General features: G+C 40.5%; 1 protein-coding gene across 2 annotated transcripts in view; it reads right to left on the minus strand.

Annotated features, from left to right (window-relative positions):
- LOC108704444 (chromatin-remodeling ATPase INO80-like) overlaps window positions 1–20936 on the minus strand; it is a 67893-nt gene that overhangs the window by 23885 nt on the left and 23072 nt on the right. For both annotated transcript variants that reach the window (XM_041574364.1, XM_041574365.1), the window contains exons 12-24: window positions 18574–18783; window positions 18179–18259; window positions 17780–17875; window positions 17571–17630; window positions 16722–16864; window positions 14742–14826; window positions 12684–12801; window positions 11128–11213; window positions 10839–11006; window positions 9209–9342; window positions 8710–8777; window positions 8213–8306; window positions 1658–1832 (exon numbers count right to left, since the gene is read on the minus strand). In XM_041574364.1, the coding sequence (XP_041430298.1) occupies window positions 1658–1832; window positions 8213–8306; window positions 8710–8777; window positions 9209–9342; window positions 10839–11006; window positions 11128–11213; window positions 12684–12801; window positions 14742–14826; window positions 16722–16864; window positions 17571–17630; window positions 17780–17875; window positions 18179–18259; window positions 18574–18783 (1518 nt within the window). The remainder of the gene's footprint in view (window positions 1–1657; window positions 1833–8212; window positions 8307–8709; window positions 8778–9208; window positions 9343–10838; window positions 11007–11127; window positions 11214–12683; window positions 12802–14741; window positions 14827–16721; window positions 16865–17570; window positions 17631–17779; window positions 17876–18178; window positions 18260–18573; window positions 18784–20936) is intronic.

A 20936-nucleotide genomic window follows, 5' to 3' on the forward strand; every position in this document is an offset into this window, starting at 1 on the left:
CTGCCGCGTCCCTGTCAGGGTTGCCAGAAACCATGAAGAGCAAGTACAGGCTACTGCAACACCCATCTTAAAGGAACAGTAACATCAAAAAATGAAAGTGTTTCAAAATAATAATTCAGTGTGGCCCTGCACTGGTAAATCGGATGTGTTTGCTTCAGAAACACTACTATTATTTATATAAACAAGGTGCTGTGTACAAACGGGGGCAGCCATTCAAAGGAGAAAGTGCTCAGGTTACACAGCAGATAACAGATAAGCTCTATAGAATATAATGGTGTTATCCACTATTTAACCTGTGACATATAGACTTTTTTCAATTTCCACCATTGCTACACAATGGTTTTGCTGTTCCTTTAAGCAGAGATGTCTGCTGGTAACTATTTGCACAAAGAAGCCCAATTGCTGATGATAATTGCTCTCAATTATACAACACTACATGCAGAGATGTCTTTCAGGGGTATGGAAGCTGGGATGACTTTTGTGAGCACTACACATAATGAGGTCTTGCAAAGCAGGTGGAGACAAAAGAATGTGCACTACTTTTTTTTATACTTGTCACTCTGACATTCTGTGTCCCATGCTCAGATGCTCTGCCTATACTACTGTCTACTGGCAATTTTTAAAGTCTACATTCATCCTTAAATATTTAGTAAGTTGGAGATAAGTTATTTAAAGGAGAAGGAAAGCTACAGAAGCAGTTTATTGCCATTAGATTAGCTACAATAGTGCTTGCTAAACACTATATTCTGCAGAATGCTTTACCATACCTGAGTAAACAGCTCTAGAAGCTCTCTTTGTTTGTTTAGAATAGCAGCTGCCATATTAGCTTGGTGTGACATCACTTCCTGCTAGAGTCTCTCCCTGCTCCCTAATAGCTTTGAGCACAGATTAGAGGGGGAGAGGAGCAAACTGAGCATGCTCAAGCCCTAGCCCTGGAGGTTTAAGATGAAAACAGGAAGTCTGATACAGAAGCCCATGAGTACACAATAGAAGGAAAGAAATGTGCTGTTTCTTTTGACAGAGGACTCAGAGCAGCAATACTTTGAGGGTTTACTGGTGTATTTATATAGACCTTTCTGATAAAGCTTACTTAATTTTAGCCTTTCCTTCTCCTTTAAGCTGCTTTGCAATTGGCCTTCATGCTTTTTTATGATTTTATTTATTCTGCCTCTCACAGTGTGCCCAGGAATAAAAAATATAAATAAAAAAAAAAAAAGCAGATTTGCTTTTATTGTTATCTGTTCCACTCCATAACTTTCTATTAAACCATCTCCTAACCATCCTTTCTGTAACCACAAATAGAATGCCTGGAGGTTTAAACACCACTAGGAGAGATTTAGAACAACGATAATTGAAGACCAATGACAAATTGCTTCAGAATACCATTATATAGATCATACTGTAAATTAAACCAAAGTCAGCTTTAATTTGTGTGATTTTGATTTCTGTGCTGAACAGAGGGGATATAGTCCCTTAATCTTGCAATTACCCTTTGTTATGTACGTGAACAGGAATTATAAATCTATATAAAGTCACTAAAAGCTGCAGACCTGCACTATTATCCATCCGATAAACCTGGTAGCATATAACCTTGTAGTTTATAGCATATATAACATACGAATAGGGATGGTGCATGAATTTCTTCATGTGATCTTACCTGCAGTGTGGAGGAGCTACGAAGGTTGGGGAAAGAGAGTGCAAAATTCACCCAGAGGATTAAACTCCTGTTGGTCAGATAGGAATTTCGGCTATCGGACTCACTCCTCTCCTCCCAGACACGTGCATGGTGGAGCCTGTAGGCGGCTTTCAGAGACAGGAAAAGAGCTAACCATCTGCAGCAGATGATAGAGGGCACACATTAATTATATTTATATATATATATATATATATATATATATATATATATATATATATATATATATATATATATATATATATATATATATATATATATATATATATATATATAAATAGAGGGAAATTAACATTTACGTTCAGTATGAGACTAATATATAAAACTGGTTGTAAATAAGGTTGTTGTCAATGCCAGGCTGGAGCACTAACACAAACATTTTAGATTGTAAGCTTTATTAAACAGAGTCCTCTTTACCCCCAATATACCCATTACAGTTATCGGTTTCTTCAAAAAGTATGAATAAATGCCATTTTCTATGCTGAAATCCAGCTGTTTAACAGTTCTTCTCTTTCTGCATCATTTGAAATCCTGGCAGGGAAGGAGGGACTAAACACTGATGTTACAAATTGTAACAACTTCTCCACAGCTTACAGGCAGCATGCAGGAACTACATAACCCACAATGCATTGCACTGTGATGTTCCGTTCCTTATTTAAATCACATGTGCAGGGAATTGTGGGGTTTGGAGGATGCAGGCTGAGGACAGCTGGCTGTTGATACAAAGTAACAGTAGTCAGCCAGCTCAGCAAAGTAGTCAGACAGATCAACAGGAAAGCATGTAAAAATCATGAAAAGTCTGCATATTTTTTTAATTGATGTATATTGCAAAGTTGCTTGAAATTATGTTTACTTTTCAAAAAGCTTAGGTTATGTTTGTGTGGCGTTCCCCTTCAAACAACTACACCCCTGAACAATGTAGGTCTCTATAGAAATAGATCACATAGAACAGCTCAAATAGTGCACAACAATACAATTCACGTAACACTTGCTCATGGTCCTGGTGACCTTGTCCCACGAGTCTTTAATGGCATTTTTAATGCAAGTTGCAAAGCAAGTAAATGAACTATATGCAATAGACAGCCTTTGGCAAGAGAGGGGTGTGCCAGAGAATACCCATGCCCCACCACTCTTGAATGTAGTGCCAGCAAAGGGTTGCACCTGTAAGCAGCAGGCACAGCTCAGGGGTGGCAACACTATCGACAAAAATCATTACATTACACTTCTGCAGAAGCTATTATGGGGCAACTATTTCTTCATTGTTTACTCTTCCTTTTTATTTAACAGGTGAAAATAAGGGGATTTTGTATTACTTACCGTTAAATCCTTCTCTTCAGCAGTCTGTGGGACACTGGGACCATGGGTTTAGCTTCTACCATCAGGAGACAGGACACTAGAAGAAGAGCTGACTCCTCTCCCTTTAGCTATACCCCCCTCTCACCGTAGGGGAGCTCAGTTTTGTATAACCAAGTAGGAGACTTAACTCCTACTTAATGGCAAATAATAGTCTGCTGAAGGATTTAACGTTAAGTAATACAAAATCCACTTTTCTCTTGCAAATACCTGTGGGAACAGGGACCATGGGGACATACCAAAGCTGTCCCAAAGTTTTAGGGTGGGAGGAAGCGAGGCCGAAGTCATTAAACTAACGCGGCCTGTAATACCTTCTTGCCGAATCGTGCATCCCATGCCGCAAAGACCTCAAATTTATAGAATTTTGGAAATTAATGTATGGAGGACCATGTATCGGCTCTGCAAACTTGTTCGTCTGAGGCGTGATTCCTAAAGGCAAATGAAGTGCGGATACCTCTCGTGGAATGGGCTCTGATGAGTGTTGGAGGAGTTTTTCCTTTGGCCACATAGGCGCGACGAATAGCTTCCCTTATCCATCGAGATATGGATGTCTTTGATACTGAAAAGCCTTCGCGTATTGCTGAATGTATAACAAACAATGATGATGATTTACGGAATTCCTTGGTTCTCTCTAGGTAGAACTTAATGGCTCTCACAGGATCCAACGCAAGTAGAGCAGTTTCCTTTGGTGATTGAGGATGAGGACAGAACTATAGCACCGTGATTGGTTGAAATGAAAGTCTGATAACACCTTGGGCACAAACAAAGGAATAGTACGTAGAACAGCTCGGTCCTGATGAAACATCAGGAAGGGAGGTTGACATGACAGAGCACTTAGTTCAGATACTCTACGTGCTGACGAAATAGCTAGTAGAAATACTACTTTCCACGAAAGCCACGCCAGTGGAATCAAAGCCATGGGTTCGAATGGTGGGCCTTGTAGTGCCCTTAGTACTAAATTGAGGCCCCACGGAGGAAGTGGATCCCTGTATGGAGGAACCATATGAGTTGCCCCTTGTAAGAATGTGCGAATATCCATCTGAATTGCTAGCTTTCGTTGAAAAAGAACTGATACTTGGAATCTAAGAGATGCTGGAGACAGTGCTTTGTTCAGGCCAACCTGAAGGAATTCCAGAATTCTAGGTATTGAACATATTGTCATAACAGGATATCCCTTGTTGTATACACCAATCTTTGAAAATACGCCAAACTCTATAGTAAGTCTTGGAGGAAACTGGCTTCCTTACTGCTATCATGGTTTTTATTTAAATCTTTACGTTGAAGGACTAGGGTCTCAATAGCCATGCCGTCAAATTGAGCATCTTTGGATGTAATATGGGACCTTCAGATAGTAGATCTGGTAGATTTGGTAAGGGCCATGGATCCTCTCTGGTTAGATTTATCAGATGGGAAAACCATGCTCGTTGACGCCAGTGCCGCGCTATTAGAATCACTGTGTGATGTTCCCTTTGAATTCTTCAAATTAATCGGGGTAGCAGAGGAAGAGGGGTAAATGCATTAACTAGTTGGAATCCCATGGGGCTGTCAATGCATCCACTGCGAGAGCTAGAGTCCCGGCAACGTGACATGAAGTGTTGTACGTTCCGGTTTACCCTTGAGGCCATCAGATCTATTTCTGGAGTTCCCCATCTTTCCGTGATTAGGTTTAAAACTTCTTGTTTTAGTGACCACTCCCCCTGGATCCAACGTCTGTCAACTCAGATAATCGGCTTCCCAATTTTGGAGGCCGTAATGTATATTGCTGACAGTGAGGTGTTGTGTTTTTCTGCCCAAGACAGAATGTGGCTTACTTCCTGGAGTGCTTGACGACTGCGAGTGCCTCCTTGGTGATTGAGGTAAGCCACCGTCGTCGCATTGTCGATTGAACTTGGATGGTCTTCCCGTCATTATATGTTGCCAGTAACTGAGAGCCCTTCTCACCGCTCTTAGTTCTAGAATATTTATCGGAAGTCGAGATTCTGCCAATGTCCAAATCCCTTGAGCCGTGGCGTCCGTAGTGCGAATCTGCCACTTTGGATCTGACAGGATCTTTCCCTTGGATAGGTTGCTGTAGTGAAGCCACCACGTCCATTAAATTCTGGTCTTGGGAAAAAGAATTATTCTCTGAGAGAGATTTTCGCAATTCCACTGCGATAAAATATTCCATTGTAGTTCCCTGAGATGAAACTGCGCAGAAGGAAATGCTTCGATTGCCACTACAATGGATCCCAGCACTCTCATGGCAAAGCAAGCTGAAATGTTCGGGGTCATGGTGAGACACCGTACCAACGATAGAATGTTGTATATCTTGTCGGAAGGCAGAGATACTGTTTGTTTCTTTGTGTCGAAAATCATACCGAGAAACTTCAGTGTCTGACTGGGAATTAAGTTTGACTTTGCAGTATTAATGATCCAACCTAGGTCGGTCAGTGAACATATTACTTGGGCCAGATTTTTCTGTGTTTCTTGTTGAGAAGGTGCCTTCAGAAGAATGTCGTCCAGATAAGGTGTTATAGATGTTCCCTGTACTCTGAGTGATGCCGCTGCAGCCACCATTACCTTGGTAAAGGTCCGTGGTGCTGAGGTTAGGCCGAATGGTAGTGCAGCAAATTGGAATTGGAGTCCTAAGTAGGCAAACCTCAAGTATTTCTGATGGGCTTGGAAAATAGGGATGTGAAGATAAGCGTCCCGGATAACCAGTGCGGCCATGAATTCGTTCGGTTTCATGTTTGCAATAACTGACTGTAGGGATTCCATCTTGAAACGAGCTGTGCGAATGAATGTATTGAGTTGTTTCAGATCTAATACTGGTCTGAAGGATCTGTCCTTTTTTGGCACAATGAAGAGGTTTGAATAGAACCCTCGAAATCTTTCTTTTGGGGAAACTGGAGTAATAACCTTTTTTCGCAATAGATTGTGAAACACCGATAAGAAAGCTTGTCGCTTTTGTGGTTCTGTTGACAGTAGGTTGCATACGGAGATCGACTTGGTAGCCATGCTGAGGATGATTTGTCTGAAGGCTTAGCTGGTTACGTCTGTACTGCCAATTGCTCTTGAATTTATTTTGGAATCGGTTCTTGTTTCTGGAAGACTGAGAATGAAAGTCTCTGGAATTCGAGGTTTTGGTGTTCCATGGCGAAGGAAAAAAAGAGTCCTTTTCGAAAACTGGAACGTGGTTTGTTTTGGGGAAGAAGTGTGCTCTTACCCCCTGTGGCTTGGCTAAAATTTTTATCCAAATCAGATCCAAACAGAAGCTTTCCCTTGAATGGCAGAGTAGTAAGAGATTTCTTTGACGATAGGTCTGCCGACCAGAACTTCAACCATAATGACCTGTGTGCCGCCACCGATAATGCTGAAGTGTGAGCTACAACTTGTGCTGCATCCACAGATGCTTCGCAGATGTAATCCGATGCATGTTTAATTTGTGAAGTAATTTCAAGAAGCTCGTCTAGGTTTCCTGAAGCAATGTCATCCATCAGAAATGAAACCCAGCTTTGAAGTGCTCAGCTTATCCATGCCGACGCAAAAATGGGTCTTAATGATTCTCCCAAAGAGGAGAATATAGAAGGTAACAGTCCTTCTAACATTTGTCCATAGAGTCCTTAAAGAACGATGCATCTGGGACTGGTAGGGCTCTATTTTTAGACAGTCGAGATACCGGAGCGTCTATTGATGGGGGTGAACCCCATTTGTCAGTATTTTCTTTTGGAAACGGATAAAGTCTCTGAAAAACGGCGATTAGTCTGAAATCTCTTCTCTGGTTGTTCCCACTCTGACTGAATAATATTGTCTAGTTGTGGATGAGAAGGAAAAATAGGTACCGATTTTTTCTGATGCTTAAATATCAACTGTGAAGAATCTGATAAGAGCTCTGATTCCTTGAGATCCAACCACTTAATTACAGATGAAATTAACCTGTCTATGGATTCTGAGGATCTTATCGGCTCCTCATTATCCTCTTGGTCATCTGATGATTTTGCCCCTCACTTGGGGAAAGTTCCTCGCTGTGAGAGAATTAGCTAGATTCTTCCTTGCTGAGTTCCGCAGAAGTTGATGGAACTGGACGCTTACAAGCACAGGTCTTAGGCTCCATTGCACCTTGGTCCAGTCTATCTAGAAGCTTATCCAGCTAGGCTGCTAACTTAGGAATGCCAGAAGATAACTGGGTTGCCCAAGCAGGGGGTGCAATATCAGTGGCCATGTGAGTTTGTGGAATGGAAGCTGTTAATGTCTGAGAAGGAGGAGGGGTCCTCTCTATTGACCTCTAGGACAGCTATTTCCTGCAGTTCCTGAGCCCTCAGGGGAGACTCAGCGAAAGCAGGCGGAGCACAGCTACTGCATAATGGTTCCTTATGACCAAATGGTAGGCGTTTGTGGCATTTGGCGCATGCTAAATACTTAATTTTCGAAGTAGCATGACCAGTCCTAGCAAACGGTCCCTTAATTAATTAGGTAGGTAAGCGAGTTCTGTCCCCTGGTGCCTGCCCCTTCCATGCCTCTTCCCCAACCCCTGGTCCCTTAGTCTGACCTTGAGGAGTCTGTGCCACGTCCCTTGTGTTGTGAAAAGTCTGCAGCTCTGTAGTCCAAACCGGATACCTCTGTGAGATGTTTATGCCAACCTAGAAGAAGAATCTCTCTGCACCGACACAGGAACCGCCACCCGACAAGTGCTGCGCACTTACAACGTAGTCTGCGGAAGTGACGATTCTCCTAATACGCGCAAATGCCGACAAGATGTTGGCATATCCGGATGCGTTCCTTGAGGACACTAGAAAAACTACGCTTCCCTACAGTGAGAGGGGGGTATCGCTAAAGGGGGAGGAGTCAGCTCTTCTTCTAGTGTCCTGCCTCCTGATGGTAGAAGCTAAACCCATGGTCCCTGTGTCCCACAGATATCTGCAAGAGAAATATAGATAAAGAAACAGAGACATAATTTAACAGATTTTAACCCTATACAACTAAGGTTGCATACCCAATGTAGATAATATAATGTGTGCCTTGCTTGTATTCTTTTATCTACTGTACTTGTCTCATAAACTGACCAGGACGACTCTTCTAAAATATTTAATATAGAATGTCTGCATTCACGTGCAAAATACTCACACTGTTCCAAATGAATAAGTAAAAATGTAATTAATTCAAAATAACTATCCTATATGCAGTTACCTTGGGAGATGCCCCCGAAGCATGAGGTTGGCTATCTCTGCAGAACAGACATCAAAGAATCGAAGGAAAGAGAAGCAGCTTTCTTTGTCTGACCCTACAAATTGGGAGAAAAAAAATTCAAGGATTATAGTTCACTTTTTAATCTGGATATAAATTTACTCAAATAATTCACTTTTCTTAAAGCTGCTGAAATCAGTCCTTTAGACTGATTCGGCATCAGTGTGGGGTCTTCTGACCAGTCTCTCCGATCGATATCAGGCCAAAAATCAGGCAGCTATCAATTGGGCAGGTTTGATTTTCTTTCCTGAGATCGAGGACCGAATTGAGGCGGTGTGTGTGTGTGTGTGTGTGTGTGTGTGTGTGTATATACACACACATACATATATACATGTTTATGTGAATGTTAGGAGACATTTATGGGAAGCTAGAAGCTAAGTACAGTATGTACTTTGTTCCATAGATTTCTGACATATACTAAAGCAGCAAAAACCACCTACCGTTTCTATGGAAGAGAGATTGTTGGATGTGATCAGGTGCAAAAGGCGAAAGCAGCACACGTAGCCACCTTGAAAAATAAAACGAACAAGAAGGTCTTATTACATTACTTGAACATTCGATCGGCTGTAGTGTGCAAGTCTTTTGCTTGTGGTCTGGCACAAAGAAGTCCCGTTGCCCCATCACAGCTTGATTAGCTTGTGTGCTACTTATATTTGAAACAGAATGTTCAAACCCAAACTGAAGATATTCCAAAAACCATCTAGGACTAGGATAGAGTAGCAATGGAAATAAGCTAAAATATAAGTGCAAAGAAACAACTAATACCATGTTTTTCCTTGAGATGCATTCACAAAGTTCAACTTAGTGTCATATATTTGCAACACTGTCCTACACTTACATTCTTACTGAGCAAGAAAACAAAGACATTTCATGTGCAGGTCTCTGAGAGAAACTAGAACACCCGTGCTACATCAGAACACATCTTTTGGCTATATTTACCTATTTCGAGACCAGTTCATGCAGTTGATATTCCCATGCCTGAACAAAAACTTAGAGATTTGGTAAGGCCTTAAAGAAAAGTGGAAGGGGGACCACGTTTCTTGACGTTCAAATAGGTCTGAGTGGTTACACACCTGTAAAGGATAACAGAGAAATCAATAAGGCTAAGGCAAAGCACTAAATGGGGGATTAGTTCAATAAATATATATATACGAGTTCCCAGCGTGCACTCATTTCTGTTTGGACAAATATCAATTACGTTTAATAAAGTAGCACCTGGGTTGTTTGCCTAATACAGTGGAGTGCGGAAAAAACCCAGATTTTATATGGCGGCCTAAGTGATGGTGCCAAAACGTTGAAATACATTTTTTGTGTTTTTCACTTGAGAAGTCCTTGGAGTGCGGTTATTTTTGGTAATGTATGCATTATGGTGTTGACCTAGCACCCAGTTAGTTGTTGTGGTTGGTTAAGAGTGCACCTTACAAGACTGACCCCCCAGGCAGTAGAATTCAGTAAAAATATTTATATCATTATTAGCCGTACGTGTTTTGTGTTATATACACTTAGTCATAGGCTAGATACAAACATATCAAACCACAGTATTTAAACACAAATGCACCAATCCGGTTACCCTTCCAATTAAACAATTAATAACTTTACTTGCTTGGATGTAGACATAGCTTAAATGTGCAGCTGGCTATGTGAAGTACTACAGTTTCAGTACCTCAGTTTTGTGTGTGTGATTTGTGTTGTGTCACAATCTGCATAATGTTGGGAAAGAGTCAATTACACTGTCCCTCAGACATTAATGCACGATTCACACTTGTATCACTGCACTGAATTATATGCATACTAAAATTTAACTTATATTCTTTCCTTTGTTTCTCCCTCCCCCTTCATATGTCCTCTGCCTTGTGGCATTTTACTGCCTTCCATATCTAAACAAAAATCACTTTGTCAAGTTAAAACTACAAAGTGATCTTTATACGCAAAATGGCCCGGATACTAATGGGCAGATTTATCTAGGGTCGAATTGAAAATTAGATCTTCTAATTTGAATTCAAGTTTTTTTTTAAGGCTAAAGCTGTCAAATTTGACTAGGGAATGTTAAAATTCGATTCAAGTTTTTTAAAAAATTCTAATTCAATTTTCGAGACTTATCATAATCTGGCCCTTTAAGAACTCCTGGGATCAATTTGGAGTTGTTTGCATCCATCCTGACAATCGAGTTTTTTTTCAGAGAAAAAACTAAGGAATTGAGTTTTAGAGTCAATCCTATTCATTTAAAAAAAAACTCCCATGAATTCAAAATTCGACCCTTGATAAATCTGCCCCTAAATATGAGTTACTAACATTAACTGATTGGCATAGCAGCAGAAGAATGTGTGTGTGCCTGGACTCCCTTTTCTCTGTACATGGCTGCAAAATATGTTGGTGCTACATAAATGTGTGTCAATAACAATAGTCATGCAACGTAAAGGAAGTATTATAGCAACCAGTAGAGCGGGATAAATAAATTACCACTTTGCTATTGTTGATAATGCACCCTGTAAGAAAATATATGCAGAAATTAAGTTTGCAGGGGAGAGTATCCCAATTGTACTATTCAGGGAATGGGTTCCTCACTCACCTTTCGAAACTGCATGACTAGGTTCATGAGACTGCTGGTGGTGTTCTGTGCCTGCTGGGCTGTGTCCATGGAGGACTGGAGGAGGTCATCAATGGAGATCTTATTCTTGAGGGCCTGGTAGAGAAGTTTCTGGCGAGTGGTGAGACTGCAGTACATCAGGATCTCTATCTGCAATTGAAAGCAAACGGTGGCTATGACCTCTGGCTATTAAGCAGCTGCTCACATTACCATAAGTTACAAGAAGAAAAGCGTGAGTTCATTAGTGTATGGCTGAGTGTGCGGCACTCACTTTGTCGGACAGCTCGTTCTCTACATCCTTCTTGATTCTTCTTAGCATAAAAGGTTTGAGAATCATATGTAATCGAGACAGCTGATCTAATAGGGAAAAAAATATTGTAAGCATAGCACTAGAGATCTAGATTTTAAAATGTGAGACAACTACCCTAGTATTCAGTTCCTAGTTTGGCCCAGTTTGATTCAAGATTGTTAAATAAAAGTGCACTTACACTGCATAAAGTACTTAAGACTCATGGCAAACACCTTGACATTATATTAGGGATGCACTGAATACGGGATTCGGTTTTGCATTCTGCCTTTTTCAGCAGGATTCAGCCGAATCCTTCTGCCCGGCCGAACCGAATCCGAATTTACATTTGTAAATTAGGGGAGTGAAATCGTGTGACTTTTTGTCACAAAACAAGGAAGTAAAAAAAAATGTTTTCCCCTTCCCACCCCTAGTGGGTCGAATCTTTTGAGAATGATTCTGGGGTCCAGCCGAATCCAAATTAGTGGATTCAGTGCATCGCTACATTATATAATAAACAAAAGCATAAAAAATTATCTATATTTAAAGGGATACTGTCATGGGAAAAAAACATTTTTTCAAAATGAATCAGTTAATACTGCCGCTCCAGCAGAATTCTGCATTGAAATCCATTTCTCAAAAGAGCAAACAGATTTTTTTATATTCAATTTTGAAATCTGACATGGGGCTCGACATATTGTCAATTTCCCAGCTGCCCCAAGTCATGTGACTTGTGCTCTGATAAACTTCAATCTCTCTTTACTGCTGTACAGCAAGTTAGAGTGATATCACCCCCTCCCTTTTCCCCCCCAGCAGCCAAACAAAAGAACAATGGGAAGGTAACCAGATAGCAGCTCCCTAACACAAGATAACAGCTGCCTGGTAGATCTAAGAACAACACTCAATAGTAAAAACCCATGTCCCACTGAGACACATTCAGTTACATTGAAAAGGAAAAACAGCAGCCTGCCAGAAAGCATTTCTCTCCTAAAGTGTAGGCACAAGTCACATGACTGGGGGCAGCTGGGAAATTGACAAAATGTCTAGCCCCATGTCAGATTTCAAAATTGAATATAAAAAAATCTGTTTGCTCTTTTGAGAAATTGATTTCAGTGCAGAATTCTGCTGGATCGGCACTATTAACTGATGTATTTTGAAGAAAAAAAAAACATGTTTTCCGATGACAGGATTCCTTTAACTCAAAAAAATATGTTTGATACCACTCAGAAAATTGTCAAGGAGGTAGTGCTGAAGTCTACAAGTTACAGAGGAGGACAATCACATAGGAAAGAGAGGACATTGTAATTGTACTTTATTATTATTATTATCAATAATAAATAATATATTTAAAAAAAAAAAAAAAAACACTGATAAATATAAAATAACCGTTAATAACACTCGACAAGATTCAATATTTATAAATGGTAACTAGTATGCTGGGCCTGTCTGTAAAAGGTTTTGGTCACATTGTTGTAGACAGAAGGCAAATGGCTCAAGACTTGAGCCTGTGTATGTACAGTAGGGTGACTTAAAGCACTTACTTTCATCGATAGCAGACTTGTTCTCGGCGTGGCTTTCTATGTCCTTGGAAAACCATTCGCTGAATTCGTCATGGGAGTCGAAGAGCGTGGGCATGATAAAGTGCAGCAGTGCCCACAACTGGAAGGGAGAGAAAAACAACATAAGAGGGTTCTGCAATTGAGTATTTTCTCTAGCTGTCATGGTTAAAGGGACACGGTCATGGGAAAACAAGTTTTGTTTTTTTTTTGTTTTTTTTAAACGCCTCATTTAATTGTTCTGCTTCAGCACTCAAATCTGTTTTTCAAAAGAGCAAACAGATTTTTTTTAATCTAATTTTGAAATCTGACATAGGGCTAGACATTTTGTCAGTTTCCCACGTACCCCCAGTCATGTGTCTTGTGCTCTGATAAACTTCAGTCACTCTTTACTGCAAGTTAGAGTGATATCACCCCTCCCTTTCCCCCCAGCAGCCTAATAACAGAACAATGGGAAGGTAATCAGATAACAGCTGCCTGGTAGATATAAGAACAGCACTCAATAGTAAAATCCCATGTCCCATTGTGACTTCTCCAGTTACATTGAGTAGGAGAAACAACAGCCTGTCTGAAAGCAGTTCCATCCTAAAGTGCTGGCTCTTTCTGAAAGCACATGACCAGGCAAAATGACCTGAGATGGCTGCCAAAACACCAATATTACAACTAAACAAAAACACTTGTCTGGTTAGGAATGGAATTTTATATGGTGTAGTGAATTATTTGCAGTGTAAACAGTGTCATTTAGAAATAATGGTTTGTGTCAGAAAGGGAGTAATCACATAAAAAAGGTTGCACTGCTCTAGTTTTTTATTTCTACCACCACTAAATTTACAACAACATAAATACTGGCAGCGTTGTTCATTTCGGTGCATATTACAGCACCACGTGGATAAAATCAGCTGAATTGGCGTCTATCTGCAAGTTTATTTGTGTGCTCAGCATATCACTCTGCAGTTGCAGCAAAACAGCTCCTTTCGAACAGAGTACAACTTTGAACAGATTACTTTAGAACACAGCAGTGTTGTAAGATTTATTTTACTTTATATGTTATTCAGGTCATGCCAAGGACACCAAAGATGTATCTGTCAACATATTGCTTCTGGCATCAAGACTGGACTTTGTTCCAAGTTGCGATATTTATTTCTTTTGTTGCACTGCACTGACCCCTGCTGGACTCTGGATTGCGATGTTGCGGTCTATGAAATCATGATACAGGCTTGCTTCACATTAAAGTAAAAACAGCCATTATTAAAGGGATACTGTCCTGGGAAAACATGTTTTTTTCAAAACGCATCAGTTAATAGTGCTGTTCCAGCAGAATTCTACACTGAAATTCATTTTTCAAAAGAGCAAACAGATTTTGTTATATTCAATTTTGAAATCTGACATGGGGCTAGACAGTCAGTTTCCCAGCTGCACCCAGTCATGTGGCTTGAGCTCTGATAAACTTCAGTCACTCTTTACTGCAAGTTGGAGTGATATCACCCCCCCCCCCAGCAGCCTAACAGAACACTGGGAAGGTAACCATCTCCCTAACACAAGATAACAGCTGCCTGGAAGATCTAAGAACAGCACTCAATAGTAAAAGCCAAGTCCCACTGAGACTGATTCAGTTACATTAAGTAGGAGAAATAACAGCCTGCCAGAAAGCAGTTCCATCCTAAAGTGCAGGCACAAGTCACATGACTGGAGCAGCTGGGAAACTGACAATATGTCTAGCCCCATGTCAGATTTCAAAATTGAATATAAAAAAAAAAATCTGTTTGCTCTTTTGAGAAATGTATTTCGGTGCAGAATTCTGCTGGAGAAGCACTATTAACTGATGTGTTTTGGAAAAAAACATGTTTTCTTATGACAGTATCCCTCTAAACAGACTCAATCAAAATAATAAAAATGGTTGCTCTGGTTATTAGAGTACTTGGGGATCCTCTTATGGTCCCAGAATTCTGTATATTCACTTCACTGCAATATCAAATATATTAGAGCTGTGCTGAGCACCTGCATCAACCACACAAAGCTATTTCTGCAACTTTGAGAACCTACCTCAGCCATGGTATTCTGAATGGGGGTGCCAGTCAGCAGCAGACGGTTTCGACACTGAAACTGCAACAGGATCTTCCATCGGACACTAGATACATAAACACAACATGTTTCATGCTCTGCAATAAAAGTGAAAGAAGAGCAGCAGAACGACTTACAGTAGTCCAATACCTCTCTTGATATAAATATAGATATTTATACTCTTTTTGGCCGCAAAGAGTGCAGTTCTATGGCAGTTTAAGCGGAAAACATAAGCATTAAACAAGTAGTAATCTCATATAGGATTAAGTTTGCACACAAACAACCTGTACAATCATAGGCCCTGGAAAATCCACAGAATTATATCCCATGTTTATATATATATTGCAATATATATATACAGGTATGGGACCTGTTATCCAAAATGCTCGGGACCTGGGGTTTTCTGGTTAACGGATCTTTCTGTAATTCGGATCTTCATACCTTAAGCCTACTAGAAAATCATAAAAACATTAAATAAACCCTATAAATTGGTTTTGCTTCCAAAAAGGATTATGTATATCTTAGCTTGGATCAAGTACAAGGTACTGTTTTATTATTACTGAGAAAAAGTAAATCATTTTTAAAAATTTGGATTATTTGATTATAATGGGGTCTATGGGAGACGGCATTTCTGTAATTCTGAGCTTTCTGGATAATGGGTTTCCCATACCTGTACTATATAAAAGTAACCTCCATACATTTTAAAAGTAAAAATTGGTTGGGAAGAACAGACAACTAATGAAATGGATTGTCTGGCAGCAAATATGGCTATTTGTGGGAAAAAAAGTTAATCCAGTGATTCACAGATGTTCAATATTAGAGCAGCTATGAATCAGATCATTTTGTATTTAACGGATTAAGCAAATTGCTGCAAGCCAGACAAATATAAATATAAATGCAGAAATGCAGACAGCCAAAGTGTGCTGAAACCCTTCATTATTATTACATTAAAGGGATTCTGCCATTCGCTCTACCATATAAAATTTCATTTCTAACCCAAGTGTATTTTTTACTGCATAAAATTCACTCTGCAATTTAAAATTTCATTCCTAACCCAACAAGTGTATTTTTTTTTTTATTAGTAATATTGGTGTGTAGGCATTTTGCCTGGTTATGTGCTTTCAGAAAGAGCCTGCACTTTAGGATGGAACTGCTTTCTGGCAGGCTGCTGTTTCTCCTACTCAATGTATGAATTTGTTGCAGTGGAACCTGGATTTTACTATTGAGTGCTGTTCTTAGATCTACCAGGCAGCTGTTATGTTGTTAGAAGAAGGATATCGGCACACGAGGCAAATAGCGTTGCAGGGAACACCCTGCTCGTTTATGAAACGAGCAGGGTGTTCCCTGCAACGCTATTTGCCTCGTGTGCCGATATCCTTCTTCTATCACCAATTGTGAGGTTGCTGATCCTCTAATATTGTGCACCGGGCTGATTTCTCTGAGGGTGTGCGATTTTTCTAAATTGCTTGTGTAAAGCTATTAGGTTGTGTCAGGGAGCTGCTATCTGGTTACCTTCCAATTGTTCTGTTGTTAGGCTGCTAGGGGGAGGGGGAGATCTCACTCCAACTTGCAGTACAGCAGTAAAGAGTGACTGAAGTTTATCAGAGCACAAGTCACCTGGGAAACTGGCAATATGTCTAGCCCCATGCCAGATGTCTATCCTGTTGCTAGTATGACAGAGGGGTCGCAGAGAAAGACGAACAGCCAACTATTGCAAATTGTGACTCACCCCAGGTCAAGATCTCAGAGAGTGCAGCTTGTTACTAAGCAGACAGGGCCAGGAAATAAGCATCAACTTTAGGATTAACAAATGTTTTTATACATTATTTATATTATATTTTACCTATGCAAATTTTGTATAACTGGGATACCATTGTATATTTCCCAGTCTTTGCATTGCTTAAATACTCGAATTGCAAATTTCAGTTAATCCCCCATTATATGGAATAATAGACAACATACCTTGAACTACTCTTAAGAGCCTGGGCCTCATCTAGCACCATGTATTGCCACTTTACACGCTGGAAGTACTTTACATCCTGCACCACCAACTGGTAGCTTGTGATAACCACATGGAAAGGAGCTTCTTGAGTGTATAAAGTTTTCTACAAGAGGCAAAAAAAGTACAAACAATATTATCATATCATTATTTGAGACTCCAAACAGTTGCTGGTCAGATACCTATTAAAGGGATTGTATCAGGATTTTTATGGTGTCGTTTTTATTTCTAAATTACTATTTAAACTGCAAATAATTCACTCTACAATATAAAAAAGTGTATTTTTTTTAGTTATAATATTGGCGTGTACGCGCCATCTAAGGTCATTTTGCCTGGTCATGGAACTGCTTTCTGGCAGGCTGTTGTTTCTCTTACTCAATGTAACTGAATGTGTTGCAGTGGGACCTGGATTTTACTATTGAGTAGTGTTCTTACATCTACCAGGCAGCTGCTATCTTGTGTTAGGGAGCTGCTATCTGGTTACCTTCCCATTGTTCTGATTGATGGGCTGCTGTGGGGGAAAGGCGGAAGGGTGGTGATAATTTGCAGTACAGCAGTAAAGAGTAACTGAAGCTTATCAAGTCACATGACAGGGGGCTTCTGGGAAACTGACTATATTTCTAGCCCCATGTCAGATTTCAAAATGAAATATAAAAAATCATCGTATTTCAGTGCAGAATTCTGCTGGAGCAGCATTAAATGATGCGTTTTGAAATAAACATGTTTTCCCATGAGAGTATCCCTTTAAGTTTCACAGCCCTCACTGTGCCCTTGACAAAAATTGCTATAACTAGCATGTAACAATATCTTACCTGACCCCAGAACTTTCTTATTACTTTTCTCTCATGAGGGCTGCCCCAATATGGGAGTACCTTGACATGAAAAAAAAAAAAAGATACATAAGACCACAAACAACTAGAGATCTCTCTATACAGAGATAATAAAGTGATGTGATTACGAGAGAAATCTTTGCTCAAGGAGAAAAAGGTGTTGTAGGTAAGCTATCTCAGTTAAACATTACCTTGAATTTTGCAACAAATCTGGAGAATTCCTGGTGCCAGTTGTTCAGAGTGGAAGCAGGTGAAATGATTAAGAAGGGACCCCAGATGTTCTCTCTCTGAAACGTAAGGAAAACATATCTGTTGTTTAGACTGGGCAACTACATTCCTACATTTAAAATGTTCTAACAGAAAACACTCAAAATTGTCAGTGTAATAAATATGCTTCAGTGTGTGGGGTTAAGCCTGTTCCTTGGCATGCCCCCTTAAGTTTTTTTTTTATTCTAAGTGTCCTGCCTCCAGGAGGGTGGAGCTTAAACCCCTAGAGTCCCTGTGTCCCCCTGAGACGACAGAGAAAATAAAATGAAAGGAATGTGGGTAAAGAATTACAGTATGGCTAAACCAGTGTAAGGTTAGCTTACCTCTGCTAGATGTGCCAGCAAGGCAATGCTCTGCACGGTTTTACCCAATCCCATCTCATCGGCCAAGATGCCATTAATACCCTTGAAAACGAAAATACAATAAACAACATTCAGTTTCCAAGATAATCAAATAAATAGTATGATCTTTTTTTTCTTGCTTATGTAGTACAGATTTCAGGCAGTTAGTCTACAAGTTCACTAGTTTGGCTAATGTGGAGGGTGAAAGGGTGAAAGGTGAAAAAAGAGGCCCCTGCAAAGGCAGTTGCTTTAATGATATATAAGGGAGAAGCCTTGTGTTTTGCTTGATCGGGAAAATATGTCTGAACATTCAGCTACTGCAAATAAATATGTCTCTAGCCTGGTAAAGGTGTTCAGCCTTATTCCGACAAGCTTACCTGTTCATATAGATTTGCCAACCAGTTCATGCCTTTCAACTGGTAACCCTTAAGTTTGCCATTGAATATGGTGGGCTGCGGAATGTCCTCTCCCGCCCTTATAGAAGGATTTGCCAGGCTGTAGCTCTCCCCAAAGCCTGATTCCGACTTAATGGCTACCCGCAGGGCAGCTGCACGGCTCTCCTTGGCATCTTCATCAAATGCCCTTGTCTAGAATGAAGCATATCAGAACATGTATGTGATTTGATCTGGGCTGTATGAACTGGAAAAGATGTGCCAATCATACAACAAAGTACATAGCTCACAAAATACAGCACTTTACGAGCAACCAAGAGGAAAAAGTTATTGATATTTAACACAATACACGGACCATTTAAAAAAGAAAAAAAGTTCAAAAGTAGTTCAATCCCTTAGCCCAGTGATCCCCAACCAGTAGCTTGTGAGCAACATGTTGCTCTCCAACCCCTTGGATGTTGCTCTTGGGTGTCCTCAAAGCAGGTGCTTATTTTTGAATTCCAGGCTTGGAAGCAAGTTTCATTTCATAAAAACTAAGTATAGTGCCAAGCAGAGTCTCCTATAGACTGCTATTCCGCATAGGGGCTACCAAATAGCCAATCACAGCCCTTATTTGGCACCCCAAGGGACTTTCTTCATGCTTGTGTTGCTCCCCAACTCTTTTTACATTAGAATGTGGCTCACGGGGAAAAAAAAGGTTGGGGACCCTGGCCTTAGCCGTTTAAAAGTTACTTAGAAGTATTTCTTCCTGGGCGCACTATGGCTTGGTGACATCGTTCATAGAGTGCTCTGGAAGAGACACGCTGTAAGGAAAAGGAGATACCAGCATGAGAATTTGAATTATAACACAGCGAGTCTGAAGTCCACACCAGATCGGACTGATAAGTGGTTTTTAATCAGCCTATGTGAGTGTAGCTTTTAAGTTGCTTGAGGCATATTAAAGCTTTTTACACTATATATGAAAGTCCGGAGTTGGGAGTTGGCACATCTTTTTGAGAAGCATACAGTTAATTCTAAACGTAAGTACCCATCTTTCCGTTTTGCTAAGGTGTGTAACGTTATTTGAGATAGTTTCAAGGGCAAATCAACCTTAGTCTTTTGGCTTGTAAAAGAAAGGGGAATTCCACCTGGTGAATTACATGTGTGATTTACAAAGGTAGTGTGAAACACAGAAGAGGTGTAAAAAACTGTGAAAAATGACTACACTGTATTATTAATATCTCTTGTTGTCTTTCCCTGAGCTTTTTTTGGAAGAGCTATGACAATGAAGATTTTCATTCATCCAGGTCATGGTATATCTAGTATAGATAATCTAAAAACAACTGGACTTGCTGAGTCATCATTGAAGACGTTTCACTACTCATCCGAGCAGCTTCTTCAGTACAACTGACTGGTGTGGGAAGTTCTCGGCATATAAACTCTTCCAGTGATCCAATCACAACGGCACATTGTAACTCTTCAAAGAGGTGACATCTGAAGAAATTCCCAGAGGTGTCGATTCTGTGTAGTAACTGTGATTATCCAATGTGTCATGCAACTCCTAGAAACAGGTGTTACGATGGCCATAGATGTTGAGATTTTTAAAAGATCTGATTCTCACCGTGAGACCACGATTTTCTCAGAACGATCGTACGAATTTACCATCAACTAAAAAAACCAATTTGCCAGGAAAACAAAGGGGAGTTGCCTGCTTGGCCCTGCAAACATCGATAGATTGCACTGGGACCGACAAAGATTTTTTGACCTGGCCGATCAATTTCCTGACAGATGTCGGCCGAAAAATCGTAAGATGTACGATCGTTCGAATCCCACTAACCGCACGATAATTTCGAAGGATTGGTCGGACTCCCCTAATATCGTCGCGTCTATGGGGAGCTTTACTTGTGAAACTGTGGAAGTGCTATTTCACAGCACTTGGAATTTCGCAATGACCATTTATAGTCAGTTTTCCATTAAAAATAAGACAGTGTAAACCCCGAAATAAGAGAACTATCAATTGATGGTGTTTCACTGTGAAGTCAATAGGTACATCCAGGACCGCCATCAGAAATCGCAGGGCCCCATACAACAAAATTTCCTGGGCTGCGCCCACCGCAAGCCCCACCTACAGGTCCAGGGCCCCCCCACACATTATAAGAAAATTGGTGGCCAGGGCCCCTTAAACGTCCATACTTTCCAGAAGTCAGCAGCTCTCAGAAAGATGGGGGGGCCCGGCTAATCAAGTAAGTGTGATGTGGCCGGGGCCCCCCTTACCCTCGGGCCCCCTACAACTCTCCCCCCCTGATTGCTGCCCTGGGTACATCGTAACATCTGTTTCTTCCGATGACTTCACAGAGGGCTCAAGATTA

Source organism: Xenopus laevis, chromosome 8S, assembly GCF_017654675.1.
Source record: "Xenopus laevis strain J_2021 chromosome 8S, Xenopus_laevis_v10.1, whole genome shotgun sequence".
Classification (NCBI taxonomy): Eukaryota; Metazoa; Chordata; class Amphibia; order Anura; family Pipidae; genus Xenopus; species Xenopus laevis.